Source organism: Caloenas nicobarica, chromosome 3, assembly GCF_036013445.1.
Source record: "Caloenas nicobarica isolate bCalNic1 chromosome 3, bCalNic1.hap1, whole genome shotgun sequence".
Classification (NCBI taxonomy): Eukaryota; Metazoa; Chordata; class Aves; order Columbiformes; family Columbidae; genus Caloenas; species Caloenas nicobarica.
Window position 1 is genome coordinate 58,901,098 of NC_088247.1, and position 25,895 is coordinate 58,926,992.

At 38.3% G+C, this 25,895-nt stretch overlaps 1 protein-coding gene across 1 annotated transcript in view; it reads left to right on the forward strand.

Moving 5' to 3' along the window:
- Positions 1–25,895, forward strand: part of ENPP1 (ectonucleotide pyrophosphatase/phosphodiesterase 1) — a 55,607-nt gene that overhangs the window by 14,748 nt on the left and 14,964 nt on the right. Inside the window, exons 2-16 of the mRNA XM_065632607.1 lie at positions 182–254; positions 1,869–1,985; positions 4,237–4,362; positions 4,523–4,583; positions 9,720–9,817; positions 13,322–13,401; positions 14,741–14,860; positions 16,005–16,114; positions 17,501–17,566; positions 17,880–17,952; positions 19,966–20,074; positions 21,236–21,367; positions 23,020–23,051; positions 24,185–24,312; positions 25,380–25,449. Of these exons, the coding sequence (XP_065488679.1) occupies positions 182–254; positions 1,869–1,985; positions 4,237–4,362; positions 4,523–4,583; positions 9,720–9,817; positions 13,322–13,401; positions 14,741–14,860; positions 16,005–16,114; positions 17,501–17,566; positions 17,880–17,952; positions 19,966–20,074; positions 21,236–21,367; positions 23,020–23,051; positions 24,185–24,312; positions 25,380–25,449 (1,395 nt within the window). The remainder of the gene's footprint in view (positions 1–181; positions 255–1,868; positions 1,986–4,236; positions 4,363–4,522; positions 4,584–9,719; positions 9,818–13,321; positions 13,402–14,740; positions 14,861–16,004; positions 16,115–17,500; positions 17,567–17,879; positions 17,953–19,965; positions 20,075–21,235; positions 21,368–23,019; positions 23,052–24,184; positions 24,313–25,379; positions 25,450–25,895) is intronic.

A 25,895-nucleotide genomic window follows, 5' to 3' on the forward strand; every position in this document is an offset into this window, starting at 1 on the left:
ATTGCAAATAACGTAACTACTTGTGTGAGTGAAAACTGCTTGTGAAAGCAGTGAAATCAGCCTCCTAATCTGCATGTTCATAGTTTTCAGTACAATCATATAGCATTATAGATAAAATGAGGGCTTACAAAACCATTCAGTGGTCATTGAAGATTAATTTCTTTTCCTTCCTGTCCCACAGGTACTCTGTGTCTGCATGTTAACAACAATCCTAGGATGTATATTTGGCCTGAAGCCTAGCTGTTCAAAAGATGGTAACTAATATGCCTTTTAGTAATTTTTCTGAGCATTTTTTTTCTTTTTGTAAATTAATTTTGATATTATTAGAATACCACCCTTTCTTGCTGCAGCAAGAGAATTGGATGCATTGCTTGAAGCAGTTTCAGTTACAGGGGAATGAAAATACCAGGAAATAAACCTCAGGTGTACTCAGTACTTGTGTGTGCCGACTTGGGAGGTAAACTGATCCTGGCACTCATTGTCTGGTCTGGCAACTTCCTTGTATCCCAACTATGACTGTGGTGATGTCACGTGGCTGTTTTTTCTCAGTTCACTATAAAAAAAAAAACCCAACAATTTCTATTTCATGTTGTCCTGGAACATTGGGTTTTCATCTTTTCCAGTCAATTATGGGGGGGGAAACAAGTTATTTTTTACTTGTTAAAATTGTAGTCTGAAAATGTTTCTTGTGGAATTCCTCTGGCTGTTTTCTGTCCTGAAAAATGTGGGTTTTTTCAATGGTGAAGTTTCTTCAGGTAGAAGGTTATGAATGATATTTTAAGAAATCAAACTTTGCTTTGGGAGCAACTATCTAGAATGATTTCAAAGTTGATTTGTTTAACAAAGAGTCCTGCAATTATTTTTAACCAAAATGCAGATTATGAATTTTCCACTAGAATTCCCATTTTATTATGGCTTTGCCATACTGGCTTATTATTATCTCATTTTCCTAATACCGTATACCTTGAGATTCTTGAGAAGAGGCACCAAATGAATGAAGGATTTGCCTCATTCCCTTCTGGTGATTGCACAGGATGAAACAGACTGACCAGCTACTTAAGCATTAATGCTTCATATCACCAGTTTATTTTTTTTTTCCCTGGCAACCTCAGTCTAGTGAAAGAATGCTCTGCCATTTTTTGCATTAAAACTGAACAAAAAGTTGAGCCAGTGAGCAGTACAATCAAGTTCATGTCTCTTGTGTCTGGTTTGAAACAGCCCTTCTGTGTTTTGAGATGGTACCTTAACCATGGTACAGCAGGATGTGGAACTGGGGCTTCTTTGGTTCCTCTGATTTGTATGAAGACAGTCATTCAAACAGGGTATGAGCATGGGAGAGTTGCAAGCATAGCCAGTGCAGTCTAGATTCTAATTAATGTTTGTTTGTAGAAAGTGGAAATCATCAGGCCCAAAAGTGGAGATCAGTGTTCTCTGCAAAAGCATTTCACTGTTAAGGGCACCCTTATTGAAAACCTACGTTCAGATTTCCTCCGACAGAGGTCTTCCATGTTCTGAATGACCATCCTTGTATCTTCTGGTGACACAGAAAGGTGGAGACAGTGACAAGTAGAGTTGTAGTCTTCTGTTTCACTTGTTTCTGCCAATAATGAAACGCTGCGTTCCTGCTAAAAAGTAACAGAACCCTGTGTTCAATATGATGAAAACAAATTTTTGTTCAATAAGAGAAAGTAAACACTTAGTTGGATAAAGAGTTTCCTTTTCTTTTGGCTGTCACTGTTCCTGCAGACATCCCGTAAGTTGTGGAATGACCAGCTGTGGTGTTCCACATGCTGACCTTATTAATTTATTTTGCATGCTGACTGACTTGGGCTCAGTCACTGACATCTAACACTATTCCAATATTACAGTGAAAACCTGCAAAGGTCGTTGCTTTGAAAGGACCTTTGGAAGCTGCCGTTGTGATAAAGATTGTGTGAAGCTTGGAAACTGCTGCTTAGATTACCAGGAAACATGTATACAACCAGGTAAGGATGGGGAAAAAAAGCTATGGGTGTGAACTTTCATGTTCTGTGACATGGGACAGCTTTGTGTATGTGAGTACTGTTGTGGTCAAGTGCCCATCACCCCTGACTTCTGCCAGATGGGCTGTGAGTGCAAGCGGTGGGCTGCTGAGCAGCAGGGTGCTTCTCATGCCAGTGGTGTCCCCCTCTTTGTGCTCCTTCCCTTGCAACCACGGGTGGAGTCTCAGTGGTGATGGCAATACTGGAGACTCCAGGGGAAACATCAGGGCTCTGGTGCAGCTGTGGGACACAAACAAAGCTTGTGTTTCATGCAGCCAGACTATGTAGGAGCTGACACAGCCAGTAGGCTGGCTTTCCCATAGCTCCTGTGCAGAGAGAGGCTTCGAGGGACCCCCTCCCCCTCGCTAAGAGGAGGGACAAGTGGAACTCGAGGTCTGAGCCAGCCTTTTGTTCTCTGTCTGGGGGTGAGAGAACAGTGACCCGCATTGTCCCTAGTATCAGGGACAGATCTCACGTTCTCAGGCAAGCCAGGAATAGAAGCGCATTTTGTATATTGCATCTTCCTGTTACCGCCTGTGTGGGGAAAAAAAAAAGGGAAGGACAGAGCAGCTCTGTGAAAACTGCTGTCGCTCTTTACCCACCTACTCGGGCCCTCTGCCCTGTCACTCTGCAGCTTGAGTGTGAAGCAAGGGTCATGTGCTGGCCTTTGGGACAAGGCAGGATGACAAAACAGTTTGCACTAACGGAGAGTGTTTAAAGTGAGAAGCAGTTCTCATCATTGGCGAGAACACAAAGGTCAGATAGGCAAAGGTGTGAAAAATACCATGGGGAAATTTTACAGGGAAAGATGTTAGTGTTGAGTAGTAATACTAGGGGCAGAACTTGACTTGTTTTCTCTAGTTTAGTGTTGCCTTAATATTCCATATGCAGCATTCTTTTCAGTTAACTATTTTTCTTCTTGCTCCCCTTTTATGTGTATTTGTAAAACTGAACAATGTAGTCTCACCCCGAAATTAAAAATTCCAATATTGGCTTTTGAAACCGAATTATTAAACTGAGCTCAGATCCCTGCTTCAACTGACTGTTACTGAAAGGTAACATTTGTTTCATTATATCACTCTCCCTCAGTTTAAAGCATTCTTTAAAAACAAATTGGAGAGTCTGTCTTAGCACTAATAATGGCAATTCATTGCTTGTTGTGGTGTGTGGTGTTTTTGTGGTTGTGTGTGTGTTTTTTTTTTTTTTCTTTTTAATTAGCCTCAGTGTCAGTGAAGAATCAAATTCTGATTTCCAAATAGTATCATGTAACTAGAGCCATAACAGATCCTTCTGTCTCTCACAGAAGTAAAGATTTACTGGCATTGGTGGAATTACTGAAGTTCAGTATTCCTGAAAGTGAGATCAGCCTCCTGAGAATGCTTTTGGGGATTTCTAATTATTAGGCATGTGTGAAGATTGTGTACTGACTGTCCTATACCCAAACATTTAAATTTGGCTTCCTTGTCTATGTTAGGACCTTCACTTAAGTATTGACTCAGTTGGTAAATTCATTCATGTTAATCCTCACTGACTGCATAGGATCTACTCGTGTTTACAACATGGTCATCTTCGAATGATATGATGTATTGGATTACTCTGTTCAGAAAAATCAATCTGATTCAGGAAAAAAAATCTATACTGAAAACAGCAGTGAAGCTGAAGTCAGTAGGTTTTCCTGTGAGCTTATGTATGTAGTCTCAAATAGTGGCAGAATTATGCCTGTGCCTAAGAGGCGCTGAAAGAAGCTGGAGTGCTTGATGATGACTGGTAAAATCCATTGTGACTTCAGTGCAAGTCAGAACAGATTACTGATGCTCAGTGTTTTCTAGGCATTTCAAATTCAGACTCAAGTTTGGGGTTTTTCTATGGGAGTTGTTTGTGCACTTCATTATAATACGCATTTACCAGATTAAACCCACATAACTTGCCATATTTAAAGAGGTCTGTAAAAAGGGTTATTTCTGTTGACCTCTTCTGATCTGTGATATTTATAGCCATATGCTACATAATCGTATTCAGATGGCTGTGCACTTGCATTATTTAGCCATGATTTTCCAAAGTGCTGAAGCTTGTAATGTTATGCATGCATAAGATACCTCAGGACTGTTTGTCAGTGAGTACACATTTGAGATAAAACTTAACACTCAGTTCAGTAATTCTGCACTTACACTGATGTTAATCATTGTTCTGTCCTTCCCTCTTGTCTGTTTTTTAGCCCATATATGGAGCTGCAATAAATTCAGATGTGGAGAGAAGAGGCGACCAGAATATCATTGTTCCTGTTCAGATGATTGTGTGGAAAATCAAGATTGCTGTGTCAATTATCATACTGTTTGTAAAGGTAAATTTCCTCAACAAATTCCTACAGTCTCTCTTATGTACTCTTATTTGTACGAAAAGAGCAAGGGCATAATATAGTTTTAAAAGCATCCAATAAAATTAAAAACTTGCATTTTTCAATAAGAATGTACTGTCTTAAAAATGCACTCATTTGTTTTAAGGAGAGGCAAGCTGGGTTGAAGAAGAGTGTGAGGACATTACTGAACCTCAGTGTCCAAAAGGGTGAGGATATTGTATATTTGCATAGCTCTGCTCTTTGCTTACACTTCATTTTTGAGATTTTTTTTTCCCCCTACTGTGCTTTCCTGGGACCTGTGTACCTTTCTTATGCATAGTAAGAGTAGCTGCCAGACAGAAGGACACTTGTTCAGCCAGCATTTGGTAACGCTTACTAACCGATCAGGTTGCTCTATCCCAGCAGCACTCCTGTATCCCAGCACTTGCTTGACTTGCAAGATATGCCTATTCCTGAACCCTGCTGTCTCACAGATGCGTGTGCTCTGGGCAGCTCTGCTTTGTGCCAGCCTCACTGTTGTCCTACAGGCACTCCAATACCCCTTGTCCCAAATATTTTGAAACCCACCCAGCAATCTCAGACTCCTAAGACTGCCTCTCTCCCCAGTCATTTCTAAAGACCTTTCCACTTCCTTGCTTGTTCCAGCCCCAGAGCTGCAAAATGTGGGCAGGTTGCTGTCCTGATTTCACCAGCAGTGGGACAGCATTATTTGCAAGCTGTCTGAACTACTTTCTTTAAAAGGTGTAAAATGCATTGGGATCCTTTTATTTTCTGGCTCAGCTTCACATTGGGCCTGCCACTCCTGCAAGTTATGTATAAACTGTGTGAGAAGTGACTCATCTAGTTGATGGCATCAGCACTCAGGCTCAAATAGTACAGCAAAGTTCCAGCCAGGAAAAAAACTGTGGGATCTACAAATTAAAGTTGACTGCAAACTATGATTGCATGTATAATTTAGTAATAGAGGTGACTTAAACATTCTTGATTGAAAAGTGTCCCACTGGAAAATAGTTTGTAAATATGTTTTGGGGATGAGTTGAGTTCTTGTCTGAAGTGTCAAAAAAATCAAAACTATTTTCATTTTGATTTTGAAACTATGGTGTGTTGGGGATATTTCTAGTAAAGTAAAACCATTTCATTTTATTCTTATGTCATCACTTTTTTGACTTATGTGAAGATATTTAAGTTGTGCTGTATTTATTCATTGGAGTTATAATACTGTAAAACAAACAAACATTTCTTTTTGGAATATTTTTACACCAGACAGTACTTTTCATTCTGATTCAGAGCAATAACAAATGCTCGCACTTCAGAATCCTCATCAAGACAGAAACTGGAGCTTCTGTCCAGTTTGGAGTCCAAGTCCCTGATGAGCCCCCATGTAGGAGGGTGGTAGCCAGGTGGTTCTGGAAGCTTTTGTCATTAACTCCTGTTCTGAGGTCAGGGGCCATTCAAGACTGTGCTGGGAACTGACTCCAGGATGCTGATTTCCCTGACACAAGATGAGGAAGTGTTACCCCCAAGGAATGGATAAGCAAGAATGAACCATGTGCAGATCCACAGTCAAAGTTAATGGCATAAATGCCATAGGGCAACTCCTGTTGGTTAACTTGTTTTTAGGATTTTATGGTGGTTATTTTTGTTCAACGCATGAAATGGATGCGTAGTTATTCTATTAAAATTGTTTTAATCCTGGCAAAACCAGAAATGTTGCAATAAAACCCAGCCCAGGAAGGGGTGATGTGTGGTCAAAGTTGAATCAAACAGTGTTGGCTGAAGGCTCATCTCAGACTATTGGCACACAAGCCTCTCCCAAAACTAACAACGCTGTAAACAGTCCACTTCTTCCTATGGTGGAGTAGGCAGGGGTGCAGGTGACTTCAGCTCAGTGCTCATCTTGAGGCCTCAGGATATCAATTCTTATTCTGTGCATATTAATACGACATATTTTGTGGGTTCAAATTGCTGGTTTTATACTGGTTTGGTTTTAGGCGAGTTTGCTTGTGTGGTGCAGGATAGACAAGACCTCAGCGAGGTGCTTGATCTGGGAAATGCCACAGATATCAATGAGACTGATCAAAGGTTTAAAATTAAGTACACACCTAAGTCTTTCAAATACTAGATTTTATGTTATAGCCTGTTAACCTTATAATACTATTAAATAAGATTTCAAGAGTGATCTAGTGCTTCCTGTTATTCTAGAAGTGAAATAATACTCTCAGAATCTAAACCTACTTAAGTAACTTATCCTACTGCTTAGCTAGATGGTTTTCCTGATGTCTTAATAGCTTTTGCTGTACTTTAAGCCTGTTACAATTTGTTCTGTCTTCATTGAACTGGAAGAGCAGCTGATTCCTTTTCTTTGCAGATCTCTCCTGAGTATTTGAAGATTGCTATTATGCCTCTTGTTGAGGCTTTATGTATATTTAGCAGAAAAGAAGGCTTTACCTCCTATGCTTTATGGCAGGATATGGGCAGCAGCGTGTGTGTGTGTGGGATAGGAAGTTTTCTATGTAGGATGTTTAGCTTCTCAAGGGCCTTTCTCTTATTTTCTTCTGTGTGTGTGTGGTGTTTTTGTGTGGTGTTTTGTGGTGTTTTTTGGTTTTTTTTTTCCTTTTTCTTTCTCCCTTTAATTGTGGTCTAACTTGCTTGTGGTGGGGCACGTCAGCTTGGCAGTGTGGTCTGTGGTTCTGGGCTCTTGATCACCCAGACTGGTGAACCTGCAAGACCACAGCAAGCCTGTGTTGCCTGCATTATGTTTCCATAGAAGCCAGTTTATAGGAGGGGATAATTACCAGTGCATTTCCTTCAGTTTGGAGTCAGGATGTGACTGTGGCATACATATTTATCCAAGAGCTGTGAAACACCCTTGTCATACTGTTTGGACGCAGCCAGCATGAATCACTGGCAGGGACAAAATTTCAGCCTCCCAGGGCTTGCTTGCTCATGATAGTGCATTTTTGGTGTAGCAAGTGTAACCTTGGCTACTGACAGGAAAAAGTATCACTGATATCTTTCAGAAATGAGCTCAGGTCAGTTTGGGGGTTTAACTGGAGCTGTTCCAAAGAGAGTGCAGTTTAACGTGGTCTGTCACGCTTTGCTTCCCTCAGCACAGGGCAGATCATTAACTATACAAGTTTCAGTATGTGTAGACTATACGGGTAGTGGCCAGTGTCCCCACTTGTGACAATGGTCTACTTTGCCAATTTTAATTTTACGGAGGTATCAGTAGCTGGATTTCCAGACAACCAAAACATATACTTAACAGTTGGTTTACTTGTAAATGCCAAATCAGAAACAGTTGTGTGAAGTCCCTTTCTAAGGTGTGGTGTTGTGTGGTGTTTTGGGTTTTTTTCCTTTTTTTTTTTTTCCTTTAAAAAACAAACACCCCCCCCCAAAAAAACACCAAAAAAAACAAAACAAAAAAAACAACAAAACCAAAACAAACAAGAAAAAAAACCCCAAACCAAAAACCAACAACAACAAACCACAACTACAACAAAAGAACTAAAAAAAGATCAAAAACCCACAACCGTAAACCACCACAAAACCAAAATTAAATTAGACTTGTCAGTAAGTAATATTGAACAGTCTTTGCCTCAAAGATCATATGTTATTGCAGGAAACTTCACAGTGGAGATTTTTAGATCTCTTCATTGAAGGGAATCAATTTGTGGGGTGGGGAATGTAGAAGGTATTTGCAAATGTTGTACAGATCAGAATCTGCAGTGCAAAAAATACTTGTAATATGGGCAAAGGTCGTACATGAAGTCTCCCTACTCTCTTCCTCCAAAGGGCTTTAGTCTTGATCTGAATATCATTCATTTCTTATTCCTAACTGCCCCTACTAGGATTTTTCAAAAGATGGTATTAAATATACCATATAAATAAAAACCAGGCTACAAACACACATCTTACAAATGCATCTTAATGTTTTATTCTGTCTTGGATGTACAGTAGGCTTTGTAATGGTTCTGACTAATGAAGTCTTTTTGGCTGAACTGTTGTCCAAATTGTTAATTAATTTTCTTATGATAGACATTTTTTGTCTGGCTAATCTTCGTTTTAATATAGTCATGTTTGTTTGGCTGAAATAAGACTAATAAATGTTTCACTTGTAAATGAGTGTTTGCATTTTTTTGTGGGGTACCTCACTAAAGAAAATGTCAACACTTTATAGATAATATTTGTCTTCTGTCCTTACTGTTTTATTTTGGGAAATTAAAATGCAACAAAGGTTTTTAAAAAAAAAATCATTTTACTGTTTGTAAACAAAAAGGAAAAATCACCTTGCAGTTGGCATGTAAAATATATTCAATTCTTTCATGTGAATCTGTATTTTCAGTGGTTGTTGCTGCACTGTGGTGATTTTTGTTTTGCAATCTTGCATGTCCTCATTTCTGTAGGTCAAACATAGGGTATTTTTTCTTCAAGGAAGAAATTACTGATGACTACTCCCATCCATGATGCAATGTTTTAAGTACTTACAGTTGGAGAGAAATCATTTGAACAGGGCTGAAGCTGGGAACAAGTCAAGGCTGGAAAACATAGGTCCTGTGGAGACTGAAAGGGGAGAACTTATTTTTGCTAGTTTTAGTGAAATCAGTTTCTGAAGGTATTTGTCAAGTTCCAGGCGGAAGTATTGTTGCAGTGTTCCTATCATGGAGCCACATTTTTCAGTTCGGCAATTAGTAGTACTTCTGATACAGTAACCAAGTTATCCTTGGTTAAATAATTTTTATAAGATGAAAAATACATGTTATAGTTGCCAGTTTAACTAATTCAGTACATTAGACTTCCGTACAGTTTTGTGCACTGTATATGTAAAAAGAGAAATTTTTTTTTTTCAGTTAAATTACAAATTGTTCAGCAGCAAAGTGAATGAAGGAAAGCCATGGCTTCACAGTGCCTTTTCGCTCTCCCTGCCCTTATCTCAGGGTGGGTGTGGAGGGGCTGAGTGTTGCTCCAGTGGGTCCAATTTTGAGATTGGTACCACCAAACCCACCAGACTGAGGACATGAGCATCTTGGCTTGTCCTTTATTTTATGGGTGTTTGTGAAATCAGGCCTTGTGCTGATTTCCCTGCGCGTGCCCAACTGCAATCCTCAGCCCCTCTGGGCAGGGCTGCTACACCAGCCTGTGAGCAGAGGGACCAGGTGGCCGCTCTGCTCACCTCTGCGCCAGCCTGGGGACCTCCTCCTCGGGGGGACTTGCTTCCTTGGCCTGGTTTGTATTCCCATAACAAACATCCCCACAATTTGGGGGAGACTTTATTGAAATAAGTAGTAGGAAATTATTTCTCAGAGTCTGTCTCTTTAATACTTCAATTTCTGTTTGTTCAGATTTACCAAGTCTCCAGTGTTATTATTTTCATTGGACGGCTTCAGAGCAGAATATTTGCAGACTTGGGGTGGACTCCTACCTGTTATTAGCAAATTACGTGAGTAGTTTCTTTGTCTAAGTAATATCATGATGTCTTACCTGGAAAATCCATAAATGCAGCTATGCTTACACTTTAAAATCCTCACTCTTCTTGCATGGAAATAGAAGTTTTTGCCCTAAATGACAACTGTGCACAGAGAGCTTGAGGTGTTGGAGGGTGGAAGGGCAAAGAGAGTGGGCATGAGGAAAGAGCCTTTCAAATTTTCAGTGAAACCTTAAAAATTGAGTAGCCTTTGCTATATTTAGGAGACTGATGCTTTTTGCAGTGAGTTTCCTTTATTTCTTCAAAACAGAAATAGACCCACTTTTTACTCTATTCCACATTGTCTCATATTTTGGTGGAATGGTTTTAGAAAATGGAACGCAAGGTAGAGAGCATTTCATTTAATTTGAAAAAGAAGATAGAGAAGGAAGAGATTAGGAGCAGATGATACCGAAGGGCTGGTAGAATATTGTGCTGGGTCTGAGAAAACCTTAATTTAACAAGCATTTGCAGAAAAAATGAGGGCCTCATAAGTACATATTTTTTTTCCTAAGGCTTTGTAGTGTGTTACTTAACTTTGTAAGTCTAAATAACTTTAGTTACTTTTCCTGTCTCTGTTTTGGCTGAGGTCTGTAAAGAACCGATGGCTTTTTGTGTCTGCAAAATATGACAATCTTCTTGTCATTCATAAATTACTACCTGGGATGGCTGGTTTCATTTTGACTAAAAATAAAAGTAAAAATGCTTGCTTTTTTGTACAGTGGTTGTTACAACTTGATCTGTTCCAGAGGACACCAAATCACAGATGTATTTGAGGTTTTAGGGGTTTTTTTGTGTTGTTCAATGCTGGAATAAAATTAGATGTTTGAAACAATTCCATTAGATGCAGTTATAAAAAACTTGAACTGAAGAAGACTTCTTGGGCATTGAGAGGAGAGACTGACTATTACAAATGGTTATATTATAGCTCTGGCTGAGATACAAGATAACAGTGTCTCAGGTCATCTGTAGGACTTCCAGGCTACGACATCCACTTCCACATGTAAAATTTCTTCATTCTTTGGTCTGGATAGGCTACAGCGCAGCTTCTTTCATTGACTTCTGTAATAAACTTATTTCTGTTTCCACTGAACCCATGATAAATTCCGACTACCAAGAAGTAGAAATATCTTATCCTCATTGAAGTCCCTTCGCTTCTTCAGAACCATGGAGTTTTTGGCGGTCAAAACTTACATTTTTATTTTAAAGTTTTTTAAAACCAGAATGCCTAATAATACATGTTTTAGACAGAATAAAATAAGGAATAGTCTGGGGAAAAATATTATTTCTGCATTATGTATACAGCTCTACATTACTCTGGAACATTTTTTTGTAATCTGATGGACTTTTATGATATACTACAGGATCTTCAGCTTTCTCTTGTTACAAAACCTTGCTTTCTAGTCCCCACCCCCGCCCCCCAGTAAAATAGTGGGTAAAAAGCTCAGATAAGGCAAATATTCTTCAGTACGAGAAAAATAGTCTCATGAATGAAAATTGGTGTCACTGGGGGGTATATCGCATGACACTCTGAGGACCTGTGGCTTCAAATCTCTATGTGCTTCATGTCCCGTGTGTCTGTAGGCACTAAAACTGGATGCAATGATATTACAAAGACAAACAGTTTTATGAGTAAGTACTGTGACAGTATTTTACTGTGCAGGAAAGGGTAATGAAATCTGTTCCTCTGTGGTAGGTAAGTAACAATAAAGGGTAAATTGCTTGACTATCGCTGAAGAATTGTACTGAATCCTTTTGAAGGTCATAGTGATCTATTTACAGGACTAGTAAAAGTTCAAAAAGACACAACTTATGATAGACAGCATTTACAAAGCAGTGAACAGTTGTTCACAATAAATAACTTACCTGGCAGCCTCCTTCTTTATTAAATTAGAACCATGCTAAATCCCTGGATTTTCTTCTTTAAAACACTTGATGACATCCTGTTAGATAACAGGAATATTTTTAATTCAGCTATGTCTACAATGAATTTCAGTCTCCAAGGAGACAAGTTTGTTAGAGCAGATGCCTGTAAGATAGTATTTCACTTTTGGCAAGTTTTATTATACATACGCACGCTGCTACCTACTGAAAGGTGGGCAATTCAGCCTGGAGCTGAGGGTTCTCAGTGAACCCAGGCATAGCCATCATGTGTACGTGTGAGGTTCAGAGAAGACATTTTCAAGTACTTCTATGCTGTGATATCATAATTCTAAAATAAATCCTTCTTTCATCTTCAGTTGTCTTTAACTAAGGCAACAAGACAAAAAGAAGAAAGATAACTCCTATGGAAAGTCCCAGCAAAACCCCCTAGGATTTTGGATAAAACAAGGTTTAAATGTATTTTTCTATTACTTGAAAAACAAACCAAAAAAACCCCAGTCTCCCTCCCTACCACTAAAAACTAGCATTTGGGAAAACAGCCTCAACAACATATTTGGAAATGGTTGAAATGTGTCAAGTGTGTTGCAGTAGCAAAAAAGATACAAGAGATGATTTGTTACTATGGAATGTAAATGGTGGGAGAGGATGTCTATAACTTGAAAGGATTTGTCTTTCTGGCTTGGCTTCTTTTTATCTCAGTTAGCTCAAACTGATTATTTCAACGGAGATCTAATCCAAAGCCCCAATCTAAATGAGTTCAAAATGCCTTAACACAACGCTTCTAATGTTATCATACCTTTCATTTCTATTTTATTTATTATATAATAATGACCCAGGGGGCCAGCGAAGACTGCCTAAAGGTGGTCTTTTTATAAGATCATTACTTTGGGCTCTTTAAGTGCCTTTTTTTTTTTTTCTTCTGAAAATCAGGGCCCATATGTTTTTCTGGAAATTTAGGCACCTAGCCTAAGTAAGATTTGCTTAAGTGCTTTGGCCTAGTTGACCCTTTGTACTAGCAAATATTGTTCATTAATCTCCTTAAAAACCTATGATTGTTTTTATCCAGGTGAAGACAATTTTAAGATTCATCCTAGAATAAAAGCTTACTTTTATTTTTTAAAAAAAAAGGCAGAATGCATAATAAATAATGGTTTGGCAGGCGATTGAGAGAGCCAGGGCACCACAGTGCTAGTGTCTGCTTTACCTCTGGAAGTGCCCAAGGTGAAGTAGCTAGCTGGCCTCAAGCTGCAGACTTCACTTACCTTGCACCAAGGCAACTTTGGAGGGTAGTGATTCCTTTGATTATTCGTTCTTATCTATGCATGCTTTTCATAAGGGCTGTAGGTTTTGCTCATGTGAGCATCGAAGTCAGTCATTAGAAATATGTAAAATTTGTGTTAGTAGCCTTTTAGTCAGCTTGTAAATGAATGTGAGAGGAAATATGAAGTATTAGCTCCAGAACTTTGAAGAATGAAAACTTTCTGGAATTTTCTTTTTTCTTTTTCCTCTTTATAATGGGTACATGTCTTCATAACTTAAACTTGCAAGGGTTTTTATTTCTGTAATTTTGCTGATTTTATTTCTTCCTCCCTCTAGAGAAATGTGGAACATACACTTCCAGTATGAGACCAGTGTATCCTTCAAAGACCTTTCCCAATCATTACTCCATTGTCACAGTAAGCATTCCTCTATGTTATATGTTTTCAATAAAGAGACTGTTCATTATTAAGTTGTCTCCAAGGGAATAATATTTTTTGATGGATTGTTACAATAATAGGATTCTTCAGAATATGAAAATTTATATATTATACTCTTTACCTAATTTAGATTAACAGTCTCTATAAAACACTACAGCTAAGTGGTCAGATCTAATCTAAGGAATCTAATTCTTCCAAGTCTAGGTGCAAGAATTCCCATGTAGGTGGAAGGTCACATCACTTTACAACTCCTCATTTGTATAATTATTTCCACTGAATTGCAGTGCTTTCTTGGAGTGAGAGCAGCCTGACTCCTTTAAACTGCCAGCCCTGTTCCAATTCTTTAAGGTAGCATGATGCAAAGAAGAGTATGAAATTGAAAGATTTGAACATTGCATTGTTGTTGACTCTGTGAGGGACTGTACCCAAACCTGGACAGGAATGTCACCAAGTTGATCTTGTAAATTTATCACCTCCTGCATATAGAAGGAAAAAGAAAAACGGAGATTTTTCAACACTGAATGCAGGGTTGGAATCCAGCAGATCCTTCTTGGCTTCATCATGTCACAACTAAAATTCAATCAGATACTTGAGGATCTGCACCTTCTTTCTTATCTTCCCAGTTTGTTAGGACTTCCAGTAAGTGAGGAGCACAGGTTCAGGAATGAGATGTTTAACCAGGTAATCCTCACAAATATCCATGAATGAATATGCAGCTGAGAGGCAATAGTCATGCCCTGCATCCATGTGAGAGTACCCCTTAATACAGTGTATTATTGTGAAAAGTGGCAAGCATGGTGTTTATCAGGGTCATGCTGGTGGTGGTGTTATATATCCTTTAATGTAAAAAGGAACTAGTCTGCTTGAAGGCAGAGCACACAGCCTGTTAAAACTACCTAACAGCTGGTGCCTCTGAGCACTTCTTATCCTCAGCTTGAGCTTTCACCCCCTGATGTGCAATTCTCCTTTGAAATGTCCCATTTTTGGTCATGGGATGGAGGTCCAGCATAGGTAATTGCTTTGTCGTTGGTACTAAAGGTACAACAAACCTATGAACTGATATGATGTCTTTCAGTTTGATCCTAGAGCAAGTTGCTTGCCTATTTTTTTTTTTCTTAAGCTCACTGAGAAACAATTAAGAATAGGAAAGTAGGGCTTGTTAGCAATGGTAGGTGATGTTGTTAAGTTTGGGTCTTGAGGTGTTGGTGGAGTAGGAGCCACATATAGATTATTCGCTGGGCATATTTGTCTAATGGACATCTGTTTGTGTAGTCGGAAGGTTCTTTTTCTTTATGGCATGTATACTCTCAATTTACAGGGGCTGTATCCTGAATCTCATGGTATAATTGATAACAAGATGTATGACCCCAAAAGAAATGCGTCTTTCACCCTTAGAAGTGAAGAGAAGTTTAATCCACAGTGGTACCAAGGACAGCCTGTAAGTATTAATATACTACTGAGAATGTACATCAGCCTGTTGTTATGTTACTTAATATCACTTGGATGCATACTGATGTTGAAAGAGTACAGAGGGTACTTCTAAATCAGCCAAGAAGCATTACTCATCATGATTAGGAATTGTAATACTAAGAGCTGCAAAGTGACAAATGAAACAAAATGTAACAGATCTTGTTAAACTTAAATGGAATTTTCTCCAAGGATAAAATTAGCTTAAAATAACTAATAGGGATTCCAGATTTTGTTCTCTTTTTAGTATGAAGTGGGCTTGCAGTTAACTTCTCTGAGGAAATGGAGAAACCAGTTAGTTTTAGTGATAATCAGTAGTAAATGATTACACTCTGCCTAAATGACTGCTAGGTCTAAGGATGTGGTTTTAAAAGAAAATGTCTTAGTTCAATCATACAGCTATGGCATATCTGCTGAGACTGCCATCAAAATGAAGTGATGTGGGAAAGTTTGAGTGAGGGCTAGCCTGAAGAACAGCAGGGGAACAGATGCAGCTATTTGGTAATGTGGGGAGGACTGGTGTTGTTTGTGTGTTGTTTTGTGTGCGTGATGTGTGTTGTGTGTGTGTGAGGGAAGAACACACAAGTGTAGACTTTGCAGGCCACAGAGAAGAAAGTGGTATACGATTCAGGCAGGAGAACACACAGAAGGCAGACAGAAATCCTCCAATCACGAGATCAGCAGTAAGATCGGAAGAACTACCCAAAGTCTTGGTCCCATATTTCAGAGTGTGTGGGGCATAGGTCCTCAGAACATTACCATGTCTTCTTGCTTCACTGTTTTTGAGACATTTCCCTTTCCTGGTGTTCAGCCCTGGTTCTACCACTGTGTTACTTCTCCATCCATGGGAGCTATTGGTTCCTGGTCCTGGCTCCCCCTGGCGTAGCAGCAGAAGGGATGCGAGTATCTGCCATGAGGAATGGGGCTGCAAGGTATATTTGGACTGCAGAGAGCAACGACAGCAAGATTGACTATCCAGAGTGCTCCTCTTAATGTTTTTAGTTTTTGATCTTGCTGAAGAGTGTGGAGCTGGTGGGGGCAGTAGTGGATCTGGCAGTTACTCAGCTAATTTGGTGACCTGCACTAATTACGGCAATTGTATTTTCCTTCTGCAGATTTGGCTAACAGCTATGTACCAAGGTCTAAAAGCGGGTACGTTCTTTTGGCCTGGGTCAGATGTAGCAGTTAATGGAACCTTCCCAAACCTGTATGAAAATTACAGTAGGTATGTAAACTCTTGTGTCTTAGGCGAATATTTTACTTTATCTGTTGTAATGCAACAGATGCCAGAGAAAGCGTAATTTTTGTTCCTGTTTTTCTAAACAATTGTACACAATATGAAAAAAAGATAGGATCCAATTGACTACATTTCAGTATAATGTAGATTCTTGGTCTAATCATGTTGTCATTCCTCAGGAAGCATTTTACAGGAAAGATATATAAAAAGCAAATTTAAGAGCAGCTAGCTTTCAAGCTTTAGTGCTTGTCTATTTATAAAAATCTTTCATGGGTGTGTTTAGAGTTACTCAATCCAAACCTCTCATGCAGTGAATGGATCGGGTCTTGATGTGATATTGTCTGAAAACTAAAGTGTTTTGCTGTTAATTGTGGTAAATTGTTCCAGTGTAAAATGAGTTTTGTTGCAAATGAAATGTGGATGCCCTGGGATTGTTCAAGGCCAGGCTGGCTGGAGCTCTGAGCAACCCGGTCTAGTGGAAGGTGTCCCTGCCCATGGCAGGGGGATTGGAGCTAGATGATCTTTAAGGTCCCTTCCAACCCAAACCGTTCTAAGATTCTATGAAGTTTTCAACTATTTCACATTAAGATAGTCATACTTTAGTCAGTGATTGCTCTTTGCTGCAGTTAAACATCTTCTTCCTAATGAAAATTCTACATACATCTGTTTATCAGCATTTCAAATATCACCCAAGAAATCAGGCTTTTTGTTTCTGTCTTCCTAGGATCATTTTCTCTTCCTACACCCTTCATATAGCATTAACATTCTGATTCTTGACTTACTACCTACTGCTTTTTTTTTCTCTAGGAACTTGTACATTGTTACTTGAACTTATGTTAAGTAGCTGGATTACTAACTTTGCAGGTGCCTCGTGTTGTTACAGGTCAACATGCTTATTGGTGGTCTACTTCATTAATTGATATAGAGCATCTACTTTGTGACATAGTATGAGAGCTTGTATTCAAACTGTTTAAACATTTAAAAAATATATATAAAAAAAGAAGAAAACAAAAAACGAAACTATTACTTTTTCAAAACATAACACAGGGATGAAAACCTGCACATGATTTTGCACCCTGAAGCCAATTATCCTCTTCATATAATAAACACAAGCACTACTGGAAGATTTATTCTAATCACATTGCAATCAACAGGGACAATACTCAAGGGAACTTTAGATCGGGCCATTAACTCCTGTGGAGTCAGGAGTAATTAGCATAGATAAACTTGCATCCTGCTAAAGAGCCATTAATGGCATCCGGTTGAATTCTGTTTTCTCTGCTAAAGTCCATTGATTTTTTTTCTAATGTGTGACTAAAAATTTTTAGCTCTTGAACATATATGGCTGGTTGATCTTGTGTTGTTCTGATACAGCTCAATCCCCTTTGAAGAAAGGGTGATGACTGTTCTTCGCTGGCTGCAGTTACCAGAAGATAAAAGGTAGGTATACAGTTGCAAGTATAAGTTCCTGTTTGAGTGGTATTACAATTAATTGCTTTCTAAATATTATTTCTGTTTTAAACAATATCTCATGCATTATTTTAGCAATCTTAAAATATTATTTAATGGAAGCCTGTTTCTATGACTGAAACCCTTTTTTTTATTGTTATATTTCTCTGTTTCTCTTTAATATGTCCTTCCTCTGAATGTCACAGTTGTTTCCAATATTTGATATCCATTGTTGAAATATAATATCTTCAAACTGTCTTAACGTGTATGTAAAATATTACATTTTTGGTACTGTTTGATGTAGACCACACTTTTACACTCTGTATTTAGAAGAACCAGATTCCTCAGGCCATAAATTTGGACCAGTAAGCAGCGGAGTAAGTAGTTTTGTAATTTTTTTGTGTGCTTTTTTTTTTTTTTATATGAAGCCTTGCCCTGACTCTATAATAAACTTCCATAATTCATGTTAGATTAACCAAGACCATGTTCAGTGTGCTTATTAGAAAAAAAAGTTGAGTAGACAGCCCATCCATAATTAACATTTCTACAAAGCATATTAGAAACAGATTATTTAATAAGCCCGATTTTTATTTTCTTTATTTCAATAACTTTTAAATTGCCTAAGCATGTTTGGGTATGTCTTGTATGTTGTTTTATCTGCTCCTGCTAATTCTTTATGTTGATTATGGGGTGAGAGAGGTCAGAAAGTTTGTATGCTTTCAATTCAGCAAGAACAAGGATTTTTTTATAGCAGTGGTTCAAGTTTTGGTGGTTAAGTATTCATGTTATAATTGTCATGCATTTTCCCCCAGTTTCTGTGCAAAGTTTAGATGACTATTGGTCTTATCTCCTCCAATAAGATTTTATGCCTTCTCAGAAAGGGGGTGATAAAAGGCATGTTCACCCTACCACAGTCTGTGAGGTACCTATTGTATAAATAAAAGTCTTTGGGACTGCGACTGTTTTTCAAAAGTGCTAAATAGCCTTACATTATAACAAACCCAAGTGAAAAATGCAAAGGAAAAAGCTTCTGGAAATTCAGGAACACTGTAAAATTCTCCCATTTTAAATGGTCAGGAGGTTTGGGCATCTTAACTACGTGTTTAACCTCAGTGGTGACAGCAGTAAAAAGCTTTTGCCAGTTTCTCTTGAGGTGTGAGCAGTTCCTGGTCCTGTAAGGAACTCTATAAGACAAATGTAAGTGCTCAGGGAAGTAGCAGACAACTAACTGGAACTGCAGTATAGGGAATGCATTTAAATTGATGATCCCTTTATGTGCTTAATAAATGGATCTAAAGTTCTATATGTCAGGAATGTTCTGGAGAGAAAGACCATGAGGGTTGTACAGTCTCCCCAGGAGCATTCATCTTATGTATAAGGCAGCTTATACAAGTAGTTCAATGAGGTAACAGAATTAATTTTAAAATACTTTTTTTTTTTGGTTTGTTTACTTAGCAACTATTCAAAAGTAGCCCCTGACCACAGCTCGTGTTTTGGCTTTTTCAGTCCCTTTCAAGTAGTTTGTTCTGAGACTAATATCCAGGCACAATGTCAAGGGCAGTTTGCTCCTGGGACTCTCCCAACAAGGATTTTGAGGAAGAGTTCTACAGGCTTGGTTTTCTCTGTTCTCCTCAGACCTCTGGTACTATTCCATCAGCATCTGCACCCTTAGGCCCTTAGGCATTCACTGTTGTCCTTGGTTGTGCCCCTGGTAATGCAGCAGACATCCTTAATTTCATACTTTAAAAGCAGCCTCACTGGTTATGATCTGTTGGTGTGTTGGGTTTGTGTGAGTGTGTGGCTTGCTTTTTTTTTTTTTTTTTTAAGGTCTTCAACTGAAATAACATAAAAATGTGTAGCTGGGTCTTGGTACAGTGTGGGGCCCAGAAAAAATTGGGACCAGGAGCTGTGTAGTGTAGATATAGCCAGTATTCTGCAGAGGGAGGTAGCCCTGAGCAGTGCAGGTGCTGGGCAGTCTGCAGGCTCCTGGTTTTATTTAGCAGTATAGGTGTACCTGTTGAGTCCATCCTCAGTAAATGTAAAGTCCATGCATCTTAAGGGTGTACAACAGAAGTAGGAAAAGGCAAAAAGCAGGTGTAATGGGGTATTGAGAATGCTGTAAGTCTCCTGTCCTCACAATTCCTCCTCTTAGTATGTGCTATATGTGCTCCCTGTCATGAGTTTGAGGGTCACTGCACAATTTTAGGTCCCCTGTGTCCTTTGTTTATGTCTGGACTGTGTCTAGACTTGAGTGATTATAAGGAGAGCTCCTTATTCTTTACTAGCATATGCTGTTACAGTTTAAATTTATTCACTTTTCCCTAGAAATAAATTTTGTTTTTAATTGAAGTGATTAGCACTTACTTTACTTTCCTATTCTTGTCCTGCAGGTCATTGTGGCGTTACAGAGAGTGGACAACATAGTAGGGATGCTGATGGATGGTCTCAAGCAAATGAACTTGCATAAATGCCTGAACATTATTATTATATCAGATCACGGTAAATTCAATTTTATAAAATATGTCAGGATTTTGAAGAGGTGTTTTCATAAAGTAATATTCTGAGCTTATATTTGCATGTTTCTGGCAAGGTTAATGAAGCAGCTAGTGGCTAGAAATTATATTTTATGTTATCAAGATGATGTAAGAGACAATGTAGGTGAGAATCAGGCTATTTCATGGGGGAGGAAGAAGTGGAGAACATAGGGAGGGATTAAATATTTTTCATATTTTATTCTTAACTCTTCTTTTTATCAGTTGATAATGATCACAAGAGATAGAATAAAAAATGTGAATTGTAAATAAATATGTTTAATTTTATTATGTCTCTTAACTATGCTACATGGCAATATTTAGCAAATTGCTGAAGAAGTGAAAATACCGGCCATATTTTCCTTTCAGTGATAAGTTCCCTGTCCATTATTAGAGAGCTGTGAATATGAATCCTTGATTTATTTCTGTAATAGCTTTTCTATATTTCCGGAATTACTTCTATGAAAAGTTCTGTATTTTACCAGTATTTTTTTTTGCTTCTTTTCCTGATGAACAAAACATAAGCACACTTCCATGCAGCACAAAATTGACTTGCAGAACTCGTTGCCACCAGAAATATCTACATGCCGAATATCTACAAAGGTTTAAAAATAATTATAAAGTTAATGAAGGGTAAGCCTGTCGAGAATTATTAAAAGAAAGAGTTCAAATGCAATATGCTACTCAAAGTCCCTTTGACTTCTGGAAACTGATAAGAAACTCTGGGAGAAAGATCAGTCCATAGTTGCTGTGCTTGTTTGGTGTTTCTCTAGACATGTTGCTGAACATTATTAGGCAGGATATTGGGCTAAATGAATATTTGGTCTGACCATTACTACTGTTCTTAGGCTCATAAGATTTCATTCCCTTCAGAGAAGAAAACTTGTCTGTTTATGGAATTGGAGTGTGTTGGCTGAGGAAATGGCTGAATGTGTGTTTCTGTATAATGTTTTGTTTTCTTCTGTACATGAGAGGTGTGATCTTCTTGGATCAGATGTCTTTGGGTAACTGATAAAAAGACCCAAGAAATTACACTTCTGACATCTGCAACTTAAGTTACATGTCTCCTCAGCAAGGCTACTCAACATTAATACTCCCATTTTGAAATATTTTTTTTTTCCTTTTACAGGAATGGAAGCAGGAAGCTGCAGAAAAACAGCATATCTGAACAGTTATCTGGATGATGTTCAAGGGTTCATAGTAGTACCTGGTCCTGCAGCTCGCCTAAGACCTAATAATGTTCCAGATGAGTATTTCTCTTGTATGTAATTGCCAAACTAATTTTTGTTACTCCGTTATACACTTTTGTACTTATGAATACAAACTTAAGATCCAAATAGTCCATTGGTAAACCTGAGTGAAGGTCAACTAGGGACAAGCTGGATAATAATGAAGAGGAAATACTGAGTAGTGCACCTGTGTTTTTAAAGACTATTTGATTTTGCAGGTCTGAAAAGTGTATTTTAATCCTACAGATTGCTTTTGTGGGCTGCCTCAGAGTGACCAACTGCAAATGTTCTTGCCTTGTGAATGGCATTCCTTTGAATCAGATCTTTGGTGCTCAAGACGGCCCCCAAATCCCTCACCCATTTCTCACCACATTTCTGGACTTACCAGTTTATATATAAATTTACTGTATTTCTCTCTTGAAGGAATGTTAGATTATTACTGTCTTTTACATACTATTTTATGAGTATTGTATTTCCTACTTGTTAAGGAATGGCCTAATGGCCTGACAGCAGTTGGGTAAACTGCAAACAACAAAGTAATAAAAACCAAACAAATAAGGTAATAAACCTGAGTAAAAATCAATGAATGCTTACAGAGTTTAAACTTCGATTTATTATCTAGTCTTATTTTAGGTGGACATCTAATGCCTATAGTTTCTGGTACTTTTTGATGTTGAATGCAGGTGTTTCCTACATGTTTCGTTGTTTTTTGTGGTGTGTTGTGTTGGTTTTTTGTTTGGTGGTGGTGGTGGTTGTTTTTTGTTGTGTGTGTTGTGGTTTGTTTTGGTTTTTTTTTCCCCTCTCTAGATTATTGTTCTCAATGCCCTTTAAAACTTGCAGGCCTCAACCTCAGTGACTTTAAGTCCTGTTTACTTCATTGTTTGATGTTATTCTAGACTGTTTTAAATGTTTCCTTGGGGAACATGGGAGTCAAATGCAGTTCCAGGTTCACCCTGGAGAAACAAGTTCAGGAAGAAGAAAAGCAGAGTATCTCCTACTTTTGACACGTACACGGTTTTCATGAAGTAGCATGGCTTTCTTTGTAGCACTGCATGTACGGGTGCAGGAATTACTAATGGTTCCCTTGCCAGTGTAATCCTCTACGTACTTCAGTCAAACATTGGGTATTGGACTCAGGGCAGAGTAACTGTGTGAAATGTAATGGGCCTGTGTTATACAAAATGTCAAACTAAATGATGTAATGGTCCCTTTTGGCTTGAGTCTAAGCATCTGAATCTTAGCCAGCTTGCACTTGGCAATCTTTCTAAGGATGCTTGCCAGATAAAACTGCCGTCCTGATAGTTGTATTTGTTTCTTTTTCTTTGGAAGTTTGTTAGCAAGCAGGAAAAATCCAGCTTGATAAGCACAGCATTTAGTTGCCTTTTTTGTAAAAACTTACTTCTCAGATTATTTTTCTAACTGTGGTAATATAGTTTAACATTTTAAAGCTGTAAATAAATAAGCAAGGGGAGGAGAGACTGTGAACTAAAATTTCATAAAAGTAATAGCATGACAGTTTAATGGTTGTTTTGCTCCTTATTGTTTTCATTCTGGAAAAACAATTTCTTCTGTCCAGAAATTTTTTGAAACTAAGCTAATTGTATTACATGATGGGAATGCTTTTGTTTTACATCTGTTTCTTTTTTGAACTTAGGTGACTAATTCTTATATATGATTCTTCCAGTTAATTATGAAGGTGTTGTCAGAAACCTCACAGTAAGTGTTGTCTTATATCTTGTTCTAGTTTAATTTCTGCTGACATTTATAGGTATTTTATAGCATCAGATGTTTGCTGGGCTACTTACATAGCATCTGGACTTTGAATCACTGACCTTCTGTCAGTCAACAACAAAAGCAGTTCCACACAGGGGAAGGGAAGGTCAAAGTTGAGCAAGGTGTCATATGGGTATCTGTGGTTGTGCATTAACTAACATTTTGTGTTCATTTCTTTTCACTGACTCTTACCTAGTACTGGATCATGTTACTCTTCAAACTAGAGAACTTGTCTATCTGGACCATGCTGGCTGAGGGCCAAGTCACTGTAAAGCTCAGCTCCATTTCCCGGACAAGCATAAGATTTTCTTGCTTACACCTTTTTAATGAACAGCTTTGAGAAAGGATGTGGGTTTTTTTGGTGGTTTCTAGCTTAAGGAATTCACTTTTGTGCTCTATACCTGGCTTTTGTTCTCATCCCTGTACCACAGTCTGTTTGCCTCTCAGTTGTGCAGACACTGCTGTCAGTCAGAGCTATGCTGTTTGTATAGGTGACTTCACTGTTCAAATATTCCAGTATTACAGTAGAGGGGTTTTTTTGTTGTTGGTTTGGCTTGGTTTTGTTTGTTGTTTTTCTTTTTAAATCATTAATGGATCTTAGTTGGTGGGAAAAATCTATTTGTTCCCCAAGTGACCACTCTAAAAACTCTTTGGATGTCTGTTACTTTCTTTATTACAGACCTGTAGAATTATTGCACTTGGATAATCTCCTACCATGTGTGAAAGTATCACGATGTTCATATCTCAGTGTAATTCTTCATTAATTTTAAGCAGTGCTGTTTGAGTCTGTACAATTGTAGGCTGTAAGGGGGGGAAAAAAAGGAGTAAGTTATGTCCATAATCCCATATAAATATTCTTTGAATAACTACTGAATGCAAACCCAGTCAGTGTTTGTTATTTAAATAGTTATGAATATTTATGTCCCAGACCAGATGACTCCAAGCCTGATGGAGTCCCATTGTTCTTAGTGGAAGCTATTGCAGACCCTTTGCAATTGAAGTGCTTTTTAAGAACTGTGCATGACATATGCAAAATCTTGGTGAAATGTACATTTTATCTTATTTGAACATTTCAGTGCATAGAACCGAATCAGCCTTTCAAAGCTTACATGAAACATCTGCTACCCAAGCGTTTCCATTATTCCTATAATGACCGGATTGAACCATTGCACTTTTATTTAGAGTCCCAGTGGCAGCTTGCTAGGTAAGTTTCAGTTTTCAGTACTTGCTTAAACAGCAAATAACTTCCTGTTTTCTCATAGCTTTTCTCTCCCAGTTGCTTAGAGTTCAATGGTAGCTATTGGAGCCTGGTATTCTTGTTTGTCATAGCAAAGGCACGGTGCAAAGAAACAAGATGTGCTTTTCTCTACAGTTTTTGCTGGCCTGAGGAGGTTCAATTCTAAACTGACAGCTATAGGTACTCTCCCTGCTGAGTATGCAGGTAGTGGCAGGTATTGTGACACAAATGTTAGAAACTAAGGTTCCCTTTGTCAGATACTTGAGCACATCTTGCCATGCTTCAGGAATTTCTGGTGAGTCATGAAAGCTAAGCATGTGCATAACTACTCAGTTGAATCAGTCTTGTGAGCGAACCACTGGTGTACATTGAACTTACTGAGCCCACTATTGTTAATTACCTTACATGTTCTGACCAGTGAATTTAAAACTCCCAGAATAATGGCATTTGTTCTCATAATATGATTTTGAACAGCTCTGTGATACTCCAGGGCTTTCATCATGAAAGGGTTTTTCAGTCCATGTATTCAGGAAGTCCTGTTGTATAACACCATAAACATATGCAAGTCATGCAAGTAGAATTTGTGTTACTAGAACTGTACAAATTTGAATAATATGTATGGACCTGGCACATGTTGGATATTTGTTTTTATTAGACTGTAAGATGCCCAGCTGAATGCTCTACATTAATTCGTGTTCTTATTAAAAAATAGCCAAACACCACATCTCAAGAACCTACTTACATAGAGTACTGTAAAGTTCTGTTACTCAAATGACAGCGTGGTGAGAATCTGTTGACCTGAGAACATACATTTTGTTCATACATCATCTGATATTTGACTTTAACTCTGGACACTTGAGAATTGCAAAAGGACAACATTTGCAGAGAAAACTATCATTCTGATTTAAAGGCATTCTCTTCCAGAGCTTAATACTTTCTATTACCTATGGACAAGCCTCTAAGAATGTCTGAATGTATTTTATGCTGATATGATTTGTAAAGTGTGAGTTATATAAACTGTGAATTCCTTATAGGAAACCACTTGAGGTTAAAACCTGCATAGGTGGATTCCATGGCTCAGACAATCGTTTCCCCAGTATGCAGGTGAGACTTATGTTAGCTCTTATTTTTAGCTCCTTCTGTTTCTGAATATTGTGTTTGTTACATGTTGAGATTTGTTTAAGATCTGTGACACTATTCCATCTGCAATTAGAGAAATCAAGCATTTGTAGGATTGCTATTGTAACATGCTGGGTAATCCACACAGGGTGGGATTCCGTTGTCGTAAGAGTTGGGCAAAAGCCCAACAGGACTTACCCCAGAGATTTCACTCTGCTGGTAAGGATATAAATTTGTGCCAAGTTATGTTGTTGTAACATTAAAAGCAGGAAAACAGAAAACTTATCAAATCCTCAAATACAGGAATTGTGGACCTTAAGAGAATTCAGCTTGGAAGGGACCTTGAGAGGTCTCTAGTCCCACTTCCAACTCGAAACAGATCCAGCTGTGATATCAGACCAGGTTGTTCAGGGTTTTATGCAGTTGTCTTC